Raw genomic sequence first — 19,211 nt, 5'->3', positions numbered from 1 at the left:
CTTTGCCCAAATATGGATTCATGCATCATAGACACGTCATAGACAACTGTCGTCATAGTCTGGCCCCATGAGGTCCGAGATTCACGTGAAGCCACGTCGTTATTGGACCCAGTGTTGTTTTTTCCACAATGTTTTATACTTTTTGAAGTACTGTATAATTTACCTTTGATTTTATAATGGAAGTCGGCGGCACTTGGATAAGGCTTCACCTTGCCCAAATATGGAGTCATACGCCACAGATAGACAGGTCTGGCCCAATGAAGAGATCCACATGAAACCACGCCATTCCCATTTGGATCTCAAGAACCACACAATCCGGTTTCGTCTGATCATATGGGGGGCTTTTAGGGAGTGAAGTTAATATTCGTCGTGTTCTACAAGACAGATTGTGGTCATCTGTCTTGTGTGTCATCGTATCTCGCACAAATGGCAAATGAGATGAGCTTATTTATATATTTATTTATTTTTCATTTACTTTTATTTTGTAAACTCCATGCTCTTTTTTTTAATGTGTCCTGTCCAGGGTGTCAGCATTCACCCTATAGGGGTAGAAAATGTACACACAAGTGCAAGACACATGAGGTAAACTCAAACTGGCTAGTAAACAGGTTTAGTTTACAGATGCGTTGATTTGATTGAAGAGTTTGTCCTTGATGACTTGAGACATCAGACCATGTATTGTCTCTATGGTTGTCTTGCAACTGTCTCTTGTTGCTTTGGCCAGCTTGTCCTCAGACCTCCTGTCGTGTGTGTCCAGGCCCGACATTGAGGCGCCTCTGCCCAGTTGTGCCTCTGACTGCTCTAGCTTCTCAGACAGGTCAAACACCTGGCCTGTAATGTATTCTGAGTTTGTAAGAAGACTTGAAGAGCTTAAGGTATTAACCCAATATTTCTTCCAAAGGAGCTCCAGGAGTTTACTGTCAAGGGACGACTTGAAGTAAGTTACCTCCAAGGGATAATACTGTTTACAGTGCACACCGAAATCTTCAATCTTGCTCAAGGGGATTGTTTGATATTCAGACTGTCCTTCATCTGGAGCTTTGTAATCCTTCGGGTAGGTTCTGAAGGCACCAAGGTTGACTTTCCCTGCCGATATGGTCCGAGTGGGGTCTATCACAACAGCCACGAAAGGCTCCTGGAACTGCTGGTTGAGCATCTGAGTGCTGACATCTATGCCTGAGAGCCAACATCCATAGCCTGGGTGACTGTGGTACCAGCCAATAGCATTCTCTAGCCGACCAACCCGTTTGGCACTGTCAATGTAGGTAGCCATGTATTCATATGCTGCAGCACTAGCATTCACTTGGGTCTCTGTGCCTTCCACGGGTAAGGCAAAGCTGTCCATGATGATCATGGTTTCACCATCCACCTTCCCTAACATCAGACCCATGACCTCAAGGTTGCCTCCAGACCTGGCATGCATCACCATCTTCAACAGTGCCAGAGCCGAGATCTTGCAGTTCTTGAAATAGTTCACTTTCGATGTCCATGGCTTTGTAGCGAGGATTTGCTGCTGTTGTTTCTTGTCATATTTGTACATTTCATCTATGCTCTGAACATTCTTCATGCTATTGGATAGCTCCCATGTTTTTTGCGCTATCTTGCTGCCTTCCATGCTGACACTAAAAACAGTGGAACACGTTGCGGTTGTTCGTTGCCTTTTGATTACAACTTGTGATTTGGTCGTCCGCGATCCTTTATAAACCTTACTCGTGTTGTAACATGATGTCATGCCATGCCCAAATATGGCGTCAGCTATAGAATTTCCATAGAATTTCAAGGTCGTCCAATTTGCTATGAATTAGGGCTTAGGCCCCCAATCTGCACTGTAAAATCCTCTACCAAATATTAAAAAAACAATTTATTGATAACTTTAAACTAGAATAAGTCCTCCTCGGAGCACTGCCAGACCCCTAGTGGTTGAAATCTGAATGGCCGGACTTCGCATGACGTGTGTGCAGAGGAAAAGAGGAAGAGAGGGACAAAAGAGGACGAAAGAGGGACAGACCGACCGACAAAGCCTCATGTTGCCCTGGCGTTAAGTCAGTCGGATAAGTGGTGGTCCAGAATTGCCGATCCGACCTCTATGCCCACATGGTCATGTCCGTATATGGGACCAACGACTTCAAACTCAGCGCACAGACAGACGGATACAGAAATATCCATATATGGGCAGAGCCGTCTGGGAGAAATGCGGGGCCCGGTGCGGAGTTGGCGAGCACGCACGCGCGCGCAGCGCGCGTGCATGCGTGGAGTACCCGCGCGCGCGCGCGATTTTTTTGCGGTTTCTGTTGGATATATCCGAGTTTTGGGTGGTTATTTGCGGTTATTTTTGCCCTCAAAACATTAAGTTGGGTATCATGTTGGGTGTCATGTTAAAAAAAAAATGTTCCCGTTTTTTTGCGAGGCCCCCCGTAGCGCGGGGCCCGGTGCGGCCGCACCGTTCGCACCACCCTTCCTGCGGCTCTGTATATGGGCATAAAAGGGACAGACGGCCGGGTACAATGGGTACTCTGTCAACGGGTACAACGAGTAGTGCATAATTAGGTGGTGGGGCATGCGTATCCAACTTGCATCATTCCCGAGTAGGCCAGTATAATAATGTTAAATCATTAAAATGACTTAAAATGTACTTAAAATTTGTGAAAATACTTAAAAACACTTAGAACTTGTTTGAATGAGTAAAAATACTTAAAAGTACATAACATGAGTAAAAATACTTAAAAGTTGTTAAAATGAGTTAAAATACTTAAAAGTTGTTAAAATGAGTTAAAATACTTAAAAGTACCTTGAATTAGTCAAATCTACTAATTGGACATAAAATTAGTAAAACAAGACCAGGAGACCTGGTTCTGCCAGACCCGGAATAAGTACTAAGATCAGAGCACTACGTCACGGCTAAGCCGGACTTCACATGACGTGTCAGCCTGTGTCTATGCCCATGTATGGACGAAAGGGGGACAGACTTTTATAAGCCGGACTTCACATGACGTGTCAGCCTGTGTATGCCCATGTATGGACGAAAGGGGGACAGACTTTTATGGTTGGGGCCTAAGGGCAAAGGGGGCATGCCCATGTATGGAGAAAACAGGTACAAATATGCCCATGTATGGACGAAAGGGGGACAGACTTTTATGGCTGGGGCCTAAGGGCAAAAGGGGCATGCCCATGTATGGAGAAAACAGGTACAAAGCCTCATGTAGGCCGACCCCTTGGGTCTGGCAAATACTCAAACGTCTATTACTGTACTTTATTTGAGTTTTGTACTGCATTTTGTTTCTAGTACATATCTGGTGATTTGCAGATCAAACAGACAAGCCAGACAGCGACTCTACCTCACAGCCGCACCATTCAAAGCAAATCATGTGCATTTTTAAGGAAAATCTTCATGCAACCAGTTGTAGCTGTATGTATATTACACTCAGGACCAAACTAAAATAATCACCATGACAATGCACTTCCAGCGAGTTGACACAATTTGGACTTGGCTGGTGACTTCATGGTTGGTGATGTCACCAGGAATAATATTTATAAAGGCTTAGCCAGGTTTTCCCCATTTATAATATTCTTGCACTACTAGAGTGAGATTGCTGCTTCAAGCTCATTATAATCAAAATAACTGAAAATGATGCTCTTTTCGGTGAAGCAGCAGAAGAAGGAGGAGAAACCTAATGGAGGAAACAAAGCCGGAGGTAAAAAATCAAGTGCAGCCCAGCTACGAATACAGAAAGACATCAGTGATCTGAACCTGCCAAAGACATGTGAAATCAGCTTCCCTGATCCTGATGACCTGCTCAACTTCAAAATTATCATCTCACCAGATGATGGTTTTTACAAAGGAGGCAAATTTGTCTTCACCCTTAAGGTAGGACAGGGTTACCCCCATGACCCCCCCAAGGTAAAGTGTGAGACCCATGTATATCATCCCAACATTGACCTAGAAGGAAACGTTTGCCTAAATATCTTAAGAGAGGACTGGAAGCCTGTGTTGACAATAGACGCCATCGCCTATGGTCTACTGCATGTATTCATAGAACCTAACCCAGACGATCCATTGAACAAGGAAGCAGCCGAGGTCCTGAGGACAGACCGGCAGCTGTTTGAGAAGAACGTCCAGCGTGCTCTGAAGGAGAACTCTGGACGTGGTCGTGAAGTGACTCGTCGTTAACTTACAACCTCTGTCCTGATTATTCCACACAATCCAGAAAAGCTATAAGAACTACGTCACTTCTGTTTCTAAGGGGCCAGCCGTCTATTGTCTGTAAGTCCCGTCGTGTATACCCTCTCATTTTGCCCAGATATGGAGTCTTTGCCCAGATATGGAGATGACTCACATGTCATCACCTCCGGATTTTTTTACTGTGTGTCACCAAAGGGGTCAACCTTCCCACAGGAGTTCCAAACGGCTCTAGCAGTGCCGTTATTAAAGCCCCATCTTGTTTTCCGTTGTTTGTGTCTTTTTGTATTTTTTCACCTCAACCCAGACATACCCAGGGCTCTTTTTTAATTATCATTTAAGTAACTTTTCCCCATGCAGACAGCTGATGGGTCAGAGATGATCTTTTGTTGGTCAGAGACAATCTCTTTCTTTTTTTGTTAACTAAGTTTTTTTCAACTGCATGGCCTATTTCTTGCCAAAAATCGAAATCAGTTTTTTGTTGGATTGTACGGGTTAATATAGTGTTTAGCGTTAGCATTATTTAATTTTAGCATGGATGTGGTCCCATCTGCAGTGGAAAACAGTAGTAAGTTTAGTAGAGTTGAGCCCAGTGTATCTTATATACAATTTGAATCCTGCGCCATGTCGGTTGTCCGTATGCGACGCCAGTGTGACGGTGTGACGTAATCTGACATCACGATGACAACGCCAGTGTGACGTAATCTCACGACAGCATGACATCACGCATGACATCACAGCCTACCTATAAATTCTAGGATGCCGTCAGATCGCACCAGTTCGACGGCTTCCATAGTGGGTTTTGGTCATTGGAGAGGTGATGCACGTCACCTCTTTCTGAAGTGGGTACTTTCAAAGCCTGCCGTGGATTTAGGAGAGCACAAAACTCTCTCTCACACTGTGAGGTGCCTGTAAGGTGACGCGTCACGCTAGACGTTCGGGCCGCTACGCGGCCCGAACTTCTAGTGTATGTACATTTTGTTTCCGCCTTCCTCCAAGAAAGCCGTGGATTCCATTGTGGTCTCAAATCTGTTCTCTGTCTCTGCTCTCAACTTATTTACTTACGATGTATTGTTGTATGAAGGAAGTCACATTTCAGTAGCTAGTGACCATGTTGCATGAGTTTGGACAAACACCATTGAAATAAAAAACATGTTTTTTGTAGTCAGTCAATACAAGTGGTGGACCACCACTCCAAGTACAGTATGTTGAATACCGGTAGTTGTCTACACCCTCCCATGTGACCAACTTGCAGGGGCTAGCAGTGACAGAGAACTACAAGTGAGGGGGAAACTTATGGAAAAAAGTAAAGAAAAAACCCTGCACCAGGCTTAGAAAATTTCAGGGAGAAAAAAGGTGATCAGCATCCTCTCTTCTCCCTATCCTGTTTATAGTGTGGCTCTGTATGTGTGTTAGTTTGTCTTGGTTAATCTCACAAAATCAATCAGCATACTGCAAGTAGGCCAAGGACCTTCCTCCATACATTTTGTTTAACTTATTTCATATATATACACACACACACACACACACACACACACACACACACACACACACACACACACACACACACACACACACACACACACACACACACACACACACACACACACACACACACACACACACACACACGATTCTAACATTTTGACCCATTTTCTGGGAAGGGGTAGACTTGCTTTCAAGTCTGTCTTTTCCATAGGCGATATGCAAGTATTGTTTTGAGCTTGGTGATTTTTAGCAACTTGATTGGCATGTTAGGTTTGTTTAAGCAAGTGAGATTCACTGCACATTCTTTTTGAGCTTAGTAAAATATTATAAATAAATAAATATATCGGAGGATTTGAAGACATGTATTATTGGTTGTTTGGGTATTCTGGACATCTTTAATACTTGAGACTTTCAGCAGAGCATTACCAAAAAACGTGAAAAGACTGAAAACAGACTACTTTTTGGGTAGTTTGAACCCAAAAATCATTTCATTTAGTATTTCTGATGTAGGAAAAATATATATAATAATAATGCCTCCACAGAGAGGACCAGGGATTAGTGCTAGACTACGATGCTCCCAATGCATACAGACACAATTTCAGTCAGTTTGCTCCCAAAGGTAGAGCCCATATAATTAGGTTTAAAGGAGAGAGGTGTTTTATACTACACTTGTCTCCAGCAAGGATGAGAGAGAACCTGCTGGAATCAGATTTCACGCTCTGCTGTCGTCATCAGTGTTGCCAGAAGAGAAATAAGCAAACAAATCCATGAAAACAAGCCCAAAAGAAGCAACTAAACACATTAGCACTTTAGTGGGTTCCAGAAATAAACTAATCATCCGAGCGATTTTACTCATATGGATTTTAAGCATTGACTGAAGGTGGAAATGTACAAATAAGAGTAATACAATAAACGCTAGAAACGAGTCAAACGACCCAACGACTACATTTCCCATGAATATAGACTTTTAAGGCAGGCTTAATTAAATGTTCTCTTGATTTATCAAAGAAGAATGAATATCATAAACGATGCAGACCCCACCCCAAGATTTAAAATGTTTCACTTTTTTTCAAGATTTTCCCTTTGAAAATTAGCCGATCTACAAGCTCTCAATGCGTCGCATTGCCACGCGTTGTGAGCTTGAATGTACATGCTCCACATGGACTTTAAATGAGAGCTTGGTATCTAGCCAAGATGTGACCAGCTCAATTTGTTCACCTTTTGGAGTATGAATACCTGTAGAGGGATTTGTGTTGAGACCTACTAAATGACATGGATTCTGTCTAAGCCTTCATGGAATTCGAGACAAGCGTATGATTAATTAGAGCCAATTGAAACCTATCAAAGACAGTCTGCAAATTTGCAGTGGCCATTTCAAGAGTTGGGCCAATACTGTATAAGATTGTGTCGTCCGTGTAATAATGGACATCACAGTGCGGAGAGGGGAGTGCAATGTTATTAACATAAAGAGTAAATAGAAGAGGACCCAAAATTGGACCCAGAACCTTTACCAATTAAAAGAGACCTGGATCTAAACCATCAGCAACTGCACAAGGACTTTTCAGAACCGCCGATCCCCCCCAATATGCCCATAACAGGGTGGGGCATGCATTCCCTATTTGCATCGTTCCCGAATAGGCCAGTGCCCTACGGGTATCTGTCTAGTACATAAAATGTCTGTAGAGCATGGACAGAGAGCCCCCTGTCCATCTCCCTCTCTGAACTTTGCAGGAGCATAAATGGGCCTTTAGGCAGAAACCTTGTATCTCCATCTGTCCTTTGTACTGTACTGTACTGTATGTAATAATGTTCTAATGTTCCACTTCTTACATAAATTAATGTCCTATTTGATACTTCGTCAGCGCCGCGTCGCACAACAGTAGCAAAAATGTGATCCACAAACTCACACCTTGTAGATTCACGCTATTCAAAGCAAATGTGCATTTTTAAGGAAAGTCTGTTCAACATACATGTAAACATTAAATTTCCATCGACTTAAAACAACAAAACCAATCACCATGGCAATGCACTTCAAGGTTAGGGTTGACTTGACACCATATTTGGGCAGGGTTAGTGACATCACCTTACGTGCAAATGATCTTTATAATGGTTCACGGATGGTAAAATTGAGTCTTCCTCTCTCCATCATGTCGAATGTTGCAGATACCAGGCTGTATAAGATTCTTGGCGTGTCTCCGTCTGCCACAGAAAATGAACTCAAAAAGGCATACCGCAAACTGGCAATACAATATCACCCTGACAAAAACCCAACTGGAGCTGAAAAGTTTAAGGAAATCAGTTTTGCTTATGAGGTGCTGACAAACCCAGAGAAGAAAGAGTTGTATGACCACTTTGGGGAAAAGGGCCTGCGGCAAGGAGGGGGGTGTGGAGCAGGGACGGAGGACATCTTCTCCCACATCTTTGGTGGAGGTGGTCTGTTTGGCTTCATGAATGGGCATGGGCATGGACATGGGCATGGGCATGCACGTAACGGAGGTCGAAGGAAAGGAGAGGACAAGGTCCATCCCTTCCCGGTGTCCTTGGAAGACCTCCACAATGGGAAAACAACCAAACTGAAGATTAACAAGAACATTCTTTGTAGCACTTGTAACGGAGTGGGGGGAAAGATGGGGACTGTACAGAAGTGTGGTACCTGTAAGGGGCGTGGCTTTCGCATCATAACAAGACAACTGGCTCCAGGGATGCTCCAACAGATGCAGTCTGTGTGCCCGGACTGTAATGGAGAGGGTGAAATGATCAGTGAGAAGGACCGCTGTAAAAAGTGTCAGGGGACGAAGGTGGTTAAGGATGTGAAGATTCTAGAAGTGCATGTTGACAAAGGCATGCAAGATGGCCAGAGGATCTCTTTCACAGGGGAAGGTGACCAGGCGCCTAACATGGAACCCGGGGATATCATCTGTGAACTGCAGCTGAAGGAACACGGGACATACAGACGAGAAGGCAATGACCTTATAATGACCCATAAGATCGGCCTTGTGGAAGCACTGTGTGGATTCCAGTTCACAATTAAACACTTAGACAACAGAAAGATCGTCATCAAGCACCCCGCTGGCAACGTCATAGAGCCAGGCTCAAAGAGGGTGGTGCGAGGGCAGGGCATGCCACAGTACCGCAACCCCTTTGAGAAGGGAAACCTGTACATTGAGTTTGACGTCCAGTTCCCTGGACACAACTGGACCAGTCTTGAGAAACTCAAAGAGTTAGAGGACTTGCTGCCTGAGCGGTCAAAGGAAGAAGTCATCAGCGGTGACACTGAGGAGGTCGAACTGCAGGACTGCAACCAGAGCTCCGCAGGTGGTGGTTTCCGAAAGCACGACAGCTATGAAGAGGAGGATAAATATGAGGGAGGAGAGAAAGCACAGTGTGTACAACAGTAGTCAATCAAACTGTATACACACACTAAGTACTAGGTATACATCCGGCTTAAAACTGACGATGATGAAGGCCCACTGTCCTGATTATTCCATGTACTCCTGAAAGGCTCTATGAACACTATACACTAATTTTTTTTACGACGTGGTACTGTACAGGGCAATTGAGACTACAAATGGGAATGTCTGCCTGTCTGGAGCTAATCCCACACCTCTGGACTGATCAGCGCCATTTTTATTGCTCATGCTGGCAGGTAGGCCAAGCAAGTACCTCCACAAACTTGGATTGGGCTGAAAACCTGCCTAAAGTTGGAGTCAGGCATCACAAATGACTTATGTCACAGACTGCCCCTTTATCCACATTTGATTTTTTTTTTTTTTTTTGGAGACTTACACTATGTCACTTTACCACTGCATGGAACCAGCTCACCTTGGCTCCACTAACTTTACTTTTTTGGTTTTCAAAGGTAACCAGTACCTGGTACTTTTGACGGTGTCTGACTTTTTTGTGTCTTGTATGTTTGGAAACCGCTCAGCGCCATATTTCTTGTGCACACTGTGCCAGTGTTTTTTTTTTATTTAGCTATGATTTTATAATGGAAGCCAAAGGGCTTGGATTGTCCAGGTACATCTTAGACGACTCTTGTATTTGTTTGTCGGTCTGGGACTAATCTCATTAACCGCTAGATGGCCAAATGTCAGGGACGTACCTCCACAATTTTTTTTAACCTGTTTTATTATATATAATTTTATATTTCATAATGGAAGTCGATGGATCGGGCTAAAACCTTGCCCAAATTAGAAGTCCACATGGGAGCCATGTCATTGTTTTGATCTCCTTCAGGCTGAAGGGCAAGAGGTGGGCCTAATATTGCAAACTGCTGGAACAGTCAGCACCAAATTTATTGTGCATGCTGCCAGCAGGAGAAGATGAAGAAAGTACCTCCACTCAATGTTAATAATTCTATATTGGAAGGCAGTGGGCTTGTCCGAATATGGAGTCATACGTCATGGACATGTCAACAGATGACAGATCTGTCAAGTCATACACTTGCGCAATATGGAGTTATTGGTCTTTTCCCCCTTTTTATTTATAGAAAGGTGCGACCAAAGTGGAACAACAATTTGGTAAATTTGCCAACTCCCAATACCCCTTGTACTGTAGTTACTTGTCACCGCTTACACCTAGTGGTTGGTCATATGAAGTCTGAGATCCACATTGGAGTGAAGCCCAGTCACTGGGGCCCAGTGTACACCCACTGACACCCAGTCAATGTATAGTAACATTTTACTTATTACAATGTGCACATTTCTGATTATTGCATATAAGTGTATTGGTCAAACTTGACCCATAACAGTCAATCTCCTGGTAGATGGCTGCGTTGACTCTGGACTTAAACACAGCGGACCAACATCAGCAGACGACAAGGGCACCCCAAATCATCTCTGTGGAAGCTTCACAGAAGCCATCAAACAAGATATTTTAGAGCACTTCATTCCTCCATCTGCTGACAAGCTTTATGGCTGATTTCCTTTTCCATCAGGACTTGGCACCTACCCACAGTGCCAAAACTACTAGTAACTGGTTTGCTGACCATGGTATTACTGTGCTTGATTGGCCAGCCACCTCTTCCTCCATTGTCAAGAGGAAGATGAGACGACACAAGACCAGACCCAACAATGCAGACGAGCCTAAGGCTGCTCTCAAAGCAATCTGTGCTTCCATAACACCTCCGCATACGTATACTAAGAGTGTTCAGAAGATATTCATTATTTGTTATTATCTGAAGTCACAGTGCCACATCCAAGACATGCCAAAATGAAAATGTATCCATGCCACGCTGCATCGATGTAGTAATTTGTTCAAAAAGGAGCCCCAACAAAGTATTGAGTGCATAAATTAACATACTTTTCAGAAGATCTGCATTTATGTATTATAAACCCTTTTTTTATTGGTCTTATACGTAATATTTAAATATTTTGAGTCACTGGGTTTTTGATTTTCATGAGCTGTATGCCGTAATCAAGCCTGTGTGTATTTACAGTACAGTATATATGCATTGTTTTATGCATTATATATAATATAACCCACAGATACATATTCCATCCCTTTTTCCCTTTACTGCATAGAAAAAAAGAGAGCCAATGTTATTGTGGTGGGTCTCCCCTTCATTATACTGATTCCAATTCTGCATGTAACAATAAACCAATCATTTGTAGTGCCAATAAACATGAAAGTTTACCGCACCCAAAGGGGTGATTCCCAAGGACACATCAACAGGACAGACAAGGCTGTCTTCCAGAATCAAAAATTCACACCATATCCTTTTCATATTTATAAACAAAATGAATTTTGTTAATTGGGCCAAATATCTGGGTCTTGTTGCCAGTACAACTTCACAATTATCTAATCATCATTCTGACAGACAATAAAATCCAACACCATTTTACCAAAACAGATCATTAAACTTTACTTTCATTCGAGTTGACAATTAATGAGTTTGAATTGACCCCACCCAATGATGTCATCAGGAAGAAGACTTATTCCATGAAGGGAGAAAAACTAACAAGGCCTACAGCCTCCCTGTGGGAACAAGGCCTATAGCCTCAGTGCTGGAACATGGCGCTTCTCGACTACAAAAGGGTAACCCTGAACCTTCGAAAAGCTTAAACTTTTCAGAACCTGTGATTTTTGTGTTTCCTTTTCCATGATAACCAGAACTGACGCTATGTCATACAACTGCAGCTCGCTGCTCTTATTAGCTGAGCGTGTTTCAATCAAATTATCAGCAAAGTAGAAAAAAAACATAAATACAATAAAAATATTATTAATGAAATAAATTATAAACTATTATAGGTGAATGAAAAACGTTATAGTAACATTACTGTCATCCCAATTTTGACGGATGCTCAAATGATGCAGAAAGACGAGAATTGAATTGCGCTTTAAATGAGTTGTAGCTAAATTATTTTCTTTACCCTCATCACGCTGGTAATTAAAGATCAGGAAGTATGCAAAACCATAGACTTTCTGGTTATGTATTGAAGAACTAACGTTAGCATTCCGGCACGTGACGTGTCACTTGTACCGCTTAGTTCTTGTAGTCGACAAGTGCCAGGTTAATTATAATTACTAAAATTGTTTATATACCTAATATATAAACTAAACATTACAAGCAAATATGGAATTAACTACAGACTGCATTATTAATACCATTACTACCGAGATAATAAATATGTAAACAGACTGTCACTGTAGTGAAAATCTCTCTTGGAGAATCAGTTACATAGCAGGCTGAGATATAAAAAGATTAGATGCACTGGATTTAGGTTGAAATATCCCTTCACTGAAACGGACACCAGGTCAGCTTCATCCCTGTCGATAATGGATGATGTACAGATGGACTGTGGGTATTTTCCTGAATGGCACCATGGGCTGCAGTGCAGGAAGTGCAGGGGACAGAGAATTGTTGTTTTGTGGCATGAGACATCCAGCCGAGCCAGGCAGACAGACTGCTTTATGACCAGGCCTTCATAAACACCAGCAAACACAGTGTCTCTCTGTTCAACACTCCTAGGACAGACAGACAAACGTATACAATAACATAACTTAATATACAATATACCATACTATACCATACTGAACTATACGATCATATGAAATAATATAGCATACTGTAATACATTACTGCATTACATTATACCATAATTATAGACTATATATACCATAAAACGGGTAGCTCAAATCACGCAATCTGATTGGCCGATGGCTGTGGATATAATACCCATATATCACAGCTAACAAGTCTAACGTCTTTGTATAGTTCTGTATCACTCTGTGGGTAATAAAATAGCGATTATGCTACAAACAAACTGTTCAAATATCACATGGTAGAAGAAATAATCAAAGAAAAAATGACAAGATGGTCTACTTTGACCTCTGTCTAAGCCAAACTATGGGGCACTGGAGTTCATGTCTCACTTTCATTCTCAAAAGCAATCACAGGCAAAGCTAATTGCTATTAAAGTTTTTTTTAATTGGGATGTGACTATAATTTTCATACTGCCATACTTAGGAACCATGTTATAAAAGCTAAATAACTCACTCCAGGTAACGGTATATTATGAAATAATCACAATATATTAATATAGTAGGATAGAAAACCAACAGTACTATTAGGTCATAGGATAGGATAGAAAACCAGGAGTGCTAGAGGTCCTTGTAGGACAGAAAACCAGCAGTACTAGGGTCCACACCTGCACATTGTGAGATTTCCCAGCAGGCCTATGGGGAGGTGAAGGGCATGTGGTTCATCTTTAGATGGTTGTCTAGAATCTGAAACAACTCCTGGATGTTTGGAACGTAACCTGACTGCAGTTTGGACCACACAGGAACATCTACAGCACAAAACACAACATGTTAAGTAGTATTGTGAGAGCACGACGAGCACAACGGCTGCTGTGGATGTGGTATACAGTACATTGCATAACATTTGTGCTGCATAGCAGTATAGCAGACTTGGATCGTTCCTGAAATGCATGGCCCCAAAGAAGCCGGCGCCAACCTAGTCATTGTAATTTGTTAATTCAGGTTGACTTCTCAGATATTCTCCATTTAGTGTCCTGCATTATGGTTTTGATTGGTTGAAGGTGTAGTCAATCAAACTGACTCACCATTTAGTGTGATCTCAAAAGCTCCGGTAGACAGGAAGTAAGTCTCCAGCATGTTACTGAGGAAGAACGCCATGAGGCATGAGAATATCTGAAACACACACAAATGAATACAACAAGTTGGGATATAACAGTTATCAAGTTACTGGACCAGATCAATAATAGCGACAGTCACAATAAAATAAGTTCTCAGTAAATAGTTTGGTGAAATGAAAAATCTGGATTCTCTCATGTCATTCATTATTCTCATTCAACCACCTGTGAAAGGATAATCGTAAAACAGTATTCTTTATGCCAGTTTTAACAATGTTTACAATCAAAGTTTGATCCCGTCTCATTTGTACAAGAATGAGAGTAGTTTGCGTTAACTTGCAATCTTCCAACACTTTTCAGTCACAGATTTTCAATCGTCAGGCATAAATGATCCCGTCTCATTAAAATTATTTTTTAAAACGCCTCACTCCTTTTCTCCACCTCAAAGACAGAGAACCCCTCCTGGGAACTTCATATATGGAGATAACGAAACGTCCAGGACTGACATCATAGTCCCAGATTTGGGCATAACTGACATAGCCCGCTCCATATAAGGATATGCCTGACACTACCTGACATCACTGTAGTGACATCAGGGCCACAGCCAACAGTATAAAAGGCCTCGGGACGCCTTGGTTAATTGAGTGTCCTCAGTGAGTGACACTCCAATCTTAACTCTTTCCAGAGTAACAAGCACGATAAGCTGGCCTTACAAACCAGTTAAGCACGGATTACATATACAAAGACGACTAGCAGGCCTTACAACCCTGTTAAGCCTCACAGCGGCTCTTGAGTCAGGTTTTAACCAACCAGCTGATTATCAGTTTTTACAGTGGGAAAACATTTAACTTGTGTGAGCCTTTTGTATTCTTTTTTTAATATCCATCATGTTTACCTTGTTCTCCTGGCTCCAGATCCAGGCCCGCGGCGTTGCCAAGCCCAGCAGGGGGAAGGGGTTCTGACCACTCACTATCAGAGTGATGGCCAACAGCTTGAAGTATGAGAAAAAGTTACCTAAATACCTATATAAATAAGAGAAGTTGTGTAAATAATGTAGCAGTAACAATTAAAGAAGTTATCTGTATAGAACGTGACATCACACCGTTGAAAGTAATAGCTGAAAACCTCACAAGAGGTCATCTGTCCATTGAACTCAATGGACGGGGGAGGGGTCGCTCGTTCTTGATTGTGTATCAAATTCAACAAAAGTAATATGGTATCTATGTACTGTATCGACATAAAAAAAAAAGATCTACAGTATATGGCTGGCAGAAATACAAATCTACTTTTGTACAGAAATAAGAGAAGTTGCATGAATCTCTAAAGAAACATCGGAAAAGCATTTCTTTCTCTGACTGAGGAACAGCTCCAGAAAAATGGACTGAAGAACACAGGTGGTCATGATGATGGTGTTACTTAATTCAAAATGTAAATACGTTTTTTGTTTTAAAAGGGGAAAAAAAAGAATAGCATTCGCCGTCTCACGCATGTTACGATACCACTTTTTTTTGGACCAGAGATGTATAATGCTGGAGATATATAATGGTGAATGATCTTGACCCCCGCCCTGTCACCGATCACTCATGTAGTGTGGAAACCACAATGATTCAAGACAACCGATTTAGAAGACAGAAAGTTGTGTAGTGTAGTGAACTGCACAGCAATCTGATAAGTTTGAAAGTCGTGCATTTTGTGCCTGTAACAAACTGGAAATCAGAGCACCACTCTGGTACATTGGCAGTGAATTAAGCCCAAGTTATACGTGGTTGCGCCGCTTGCACATCATGTTGTGCACCGAAAATAGATCTATAACGTGTCGCAGTGCTCTGCGTAGTAAGCTTGTAGATCAGCCATTTTCTTCTTTACTAATGGTTCATTGTAATTTCATTGATCTAGGATCTGATCCTTGTGTGCTTTACTATCAATTGATGACATCATTTTATACCAGGAGTTTCTTTGTAAAGTTTTCATCATGTGAATTATATATAATATATATAAAGTGTCTAACTTGTTTATTGTGGTGGGGGGGTAGTTCTCTCCCTCTATGTGGATGTCAGGGTACAGTTGGCTGATTGAGCGTGAGTACTCCTGAAACACCTTGCTGTAGCCTCAGGAAATACTGCAAAACAGAGAAACACACCATGTTGTACAACATACACAAACCCCTGTCTCAAACTAAAACACTTTGGAAAGTTGCAGCTGGTGTATTAATTAATACAGAAAGCACATGATAAACACACACAGATTATTATTATTATTATCATTATTACAATAATAATGATGCATCAGCTGAAACCTTGTAATAAAGAGTAGCTACGTTAAATCTAGCTCATGTTGGGCTAGCAGCTACCTCTCAGTTCAGCAAGGGTGGTCACCAAGGACCTCCCAGTCCCAGTTCACTTTTATATATATCCCAGTCCCAGTTCACCCTTCAATAAGATCACCATGTTTTTTTGCGATTCTGTGATACATTGCTATTTTGCTTATGTCTAAAAGATGACAAACCATAAGAGAAAACATAAGAAAACAAGAAAAACAAGAAAAACACTCGCCAAATTATAAATGTAAATCAATATGTCATTTCACTTCAAGATGAAAATAATACTTGTTCAGCCTGCTTCAGGTAAAGGATGAATGCAGGGGCCTTATACTGAATTTCTAGTTTGCTATTTTCCATTGAGAGACTGTTTTGTTTTGTTTGTTTATGAAATAAAAGGCATTATTTGAATCATTGTTTTGCATATTACATTCAACTCAAGTTATCTGCTTATTCTTTTATTTATTATTCTGAACTGACCCTCCCACCTCCATCATATTGAGGATAAAGATGAAAGTGCTTCCATCTCACCACTACTACTACTACTACTACTAATAATAATAAACGATTTATGCATGCATACTGTATGTATGTATGTATGTATGTATGTATGTATGTGTGTATATATATATATATATATATATATATATATATATATATATATATATATATATATATATACACACATAATCATAAGAGACAATTGATAAAAGACAAATAAAATCTAAGAATAAAGGCATGGGTTTGCTGTGTATTTATCAAAGCATATATATTTATAAATAAAATAAACAAATAACCTAATGATAAAACGTGCTTCAGTCTCACCAGTACTGAAACTTCAGGCTGGGCCCGGTGTACAGGGAGTGTTTAGCCGGCCTCCCAGCCTCGGGCTCAGGCAGGCTGTCAGGCAGGCTGTCGGGCGGTAGGCCGACATCCTGGTGCTCGATGTACTGCTGTTGACTCATATCCCTGCCGATATAAATGTCTTTTAAGGTCAGGGCTGTAAACAGCAGTACGGCCACCAGGAGCCCCGTCTGGCTGTATTCTGCCATCTCTCGCTTTAAACGGTCTTTTTTAGGGACCGCAAAGCCCTGTAAAAACAACCTGTTCGTTTTCTATCTATACACCTGCTGCTGGCCGGTTGGTGTTGTGCTATGGATGCTATAACACACACATTCTAGCATGAAGGAGGAGGTCCGGTCAAACATTTCAAAATAAAACCCATAGGCCGCCTACTGCTGCATCGTTGAGTTAAATGACATTTAACTAAAGAATTAAGCAGATTTGACGCGTACCCGTCACAGAGAATGTGTTATCTAATTTTTAAGTGTATTAGTACAATGTACCCATAATATGCAAAATAGCATTACAGTCTGAAGTCTGCTTATCATTGCTCAGTGTAATTGAAGTACTGACTACTAGCCTATACAAATAAAATAGAAATTAAAACAAATTAACGCAAATTAATGTTGTAACCTCTGTGTGCGCAGTCACAGTTAGTTATTTATTATTATTAATTATTATTTTCTTGGTTTTCTATTAATGTACTGATTTCATGATTTATGCTCTAAGCCATTTTTGTTATTTCATGTTCATATTATGGCTGGTGTTCATAGTAAATCTGTGAGTTGGGCAGACTCACGGTGAGTACTCCCCAGAGCCTTCTATTAGAGAGTTGCGCCAATGAGGGGTCAGAAACAGCGTCGGTCACGTGGTTCATGTAGCTGGACATAGTGACAAGGAGCCGTCGACTTCAATGCATTCCATGAACTTCCGGTTTAGGGATTTGTCACTATTCGCCAATGTATGTGTATGTAGAAGACCTGGACCGAAGAAGTGAACGGAGTTGGCGTAACTCTCTAATAGATGGCATTGGTACTCCCTATATGGAGTCGGGTGAGTCACTCACCTATCACCCGACTCCATAGAGATACCCATACAAAGAGCAGGGTCGAAGAGGCCGATATTATCCGAGACTGGCGTCATGGACAGAATGGGATGACCAACATCATCCGAGACTGGCGTCATGGACAGTATGCAGAGTCTGACATCATCTGAGCTGACGTCATAGACGGTACACACCATATAAGGATATAGGTACCAGGCAGTAAGCTGTATATAAGGTCAAGTGAGAATGAGGGGAGGTCAGCAATATGACGAGGCACCTCTCAGGAGGAGCATAGAGGTGAAGACACAGGGACAGAGAGAGAGTTGGACTTGCAGACTGGACCAGAGGCAGCAATAGGCTTACTACCATCATCGAAGATGCTATAGTAACGTATTGCTGGATTTGTCAATGGTTGATTGCTTTCTACCAGTCAATCAATCAACGAAAGTTTTTGGCCCAAGGTAAAAGAGCATCTTACTCAGTTTGAGAGAACGTACTACGGTTGACCCCATGACCCTACCTGCCTAGAGCAGGGGTCTTCAATGTTTTCAGGCCAAGGACCCCCTAGCTGAGAGAGTGATGAAGCGGGGACCCCCTCTATATTGTATAAAATTGTGTTTCAGATCAACTTTTGCTGCTCTTTTTTCCCTCTAGACCTATAACTCACAACGCCTCGCAGCGCGAGGCGTTGTGAGCTTGTAGATCTGCTATTTTTGGCCAAAGTTCTCCTCAGAAAAGGGATGCTATAGGGTTCAAGTGGTTAATGTAAAAAAAAATCATATCACACAAATATTTGGCGGACCCCCTGTAGTAACTCTGAGGACTCCCTAGGGGTCCCGCACCCCCTGTTGAAGACCCCTGGCCTAGAGCAGTGAACAGGGCAGCATTGAGCTCGACAGCTTGAGGATTTATTTCAGATTCCTAAAATAGGTTTGAGAATTGCCAATATTTCAGGTGAAAGAAACATGAGAATTCAAAATGATCAGTGTGGTTTTCAATAAACAATAATATTATTGTAACAAATGAATGAATGAAATTAATTATCGGCATTAATTCTGAAGCTAAAATTGCTTAACTTCCGGATTCATTCTGGTTAATTATGTTTATTTTACTAATGTTTTTTACAACGATGGCGCTATCTAGTGGCCAGAATCATGATGTAACCTCGCCAGCCAGAATGTAGCTAAAGCAAATTCGATGACGCACTTGTTTTTAGAAATAGAACACATTATTTTGACATAATTA

The 19,211-nt window shown here is 41.6% G+C and overlaps 4 protein-coding genes across 4 annotated transcripts; 2 read left to right on the top strand and 2 right to left on the bottom strand.

The window, feature by feature from the left end:
- Nucleotides 1-610: 610 nt before the first annotated feature.
- On the bottom strand, nucleotides 611-1,615 carry LOC311033614 (COP9 signalosome complex subunit 5-like; the record flags this gene model as incomplete). Its single annotated transcript, XM_084041202.1, has 1 exon — nucleotides 611-1,615. The coding sequence occupies one exon, from the start codon at nucleotides 1,613-1,615 to the stop codon at nucleotides 611-613; it is 1,005 nt and encodes a 334-aa protein (XP_083897328.1).
- Nucleotides 1,616-3,625: 2,010 nt separating this feature from the next.
- Nucleotides 3,626-4,168, top strand: LOC311033966 (NEDD8-conjugating enzyme Ubc12-like; the record flags this gene model as incomplete). Its single annotated transcript, XM_084041704.1, has 1 exon — nucleotides 3,626-4,168. One exon carries the CDS (start codon nucleotides 3,626-3,628, stop codon nucleotides 4,166-4,168), a length of 543 nt encoding a protein of 180 aa, XP_083897830.1.
- A 3,644-nt stretch (nucleotides 4,169-7,812) lies between these two features.
- LOC311033965 (dnaJ homolog subfamily A member 2-like) lies at nucleotides 7,813-9,063 on the top strand (the record flags this gene model as incomplete). The annotated part of the gene is made up of 1 exon (XM_084041703.1): nucleotides 7,813-9,063. One exon carries the CDS (start codon nucleotides 7,813-7,815, stop codon nucleotides 9,061-9,063), a length of 1,251 nt encoding a protein of 416 aa, XP_083897829.1.
- A 2,315-nt stretch (nucleotides 9,064-11,378) lies between these two features.
- On the bottom strand, nucleotides 11,379-17,233 carry selenot2 (selenoprotein T, 2). Its single transcript, XM_084041307.1, has 6 exons — nucleotides 16,904-17,233; nucleotides 15,770-15,880; nucleotides 14,657-14,783; nucleotides 13,732-13,819; nucleotides 13,315-13,455; nucleotides 11,379-12,631 (listed from the first exon to the last, which is right to left on the bottom strand). The coding sequence occupies exons 1-5, from the start codon at nucleotides 17,128-17,130 to the stop codon at nucleotides 13,343-13,345; spliced, it is 666 nt and encodes a 221-aa protein (XP_083897433.1). The 5' UTR covers nucleotides 17,131-17,233; the 3' UTR covers nucleotides 11,379-12,631; nucleotides 13,315-13,342.
- Nucleotides 17,234-19,211: the final 1,978 nt, after the last annotated feature.

Source organism: Gymnoscopelus microlampas, assembly GCF_963454915.1.
Source record: "Gymnoscopelus microlampas genome assembly, chromosome: 18".
NCBI lineage: Eukaryota > Metazoa > Chordata > Actinopteri > Myctophiformes > Myctophidae > Gymnoscopelus > Gymnoscopelus microlampas.
Note: the sequence above shows the minus strand (reverse complement) of the source record. Positions and strands in the feature narration are given on the sequence as shown.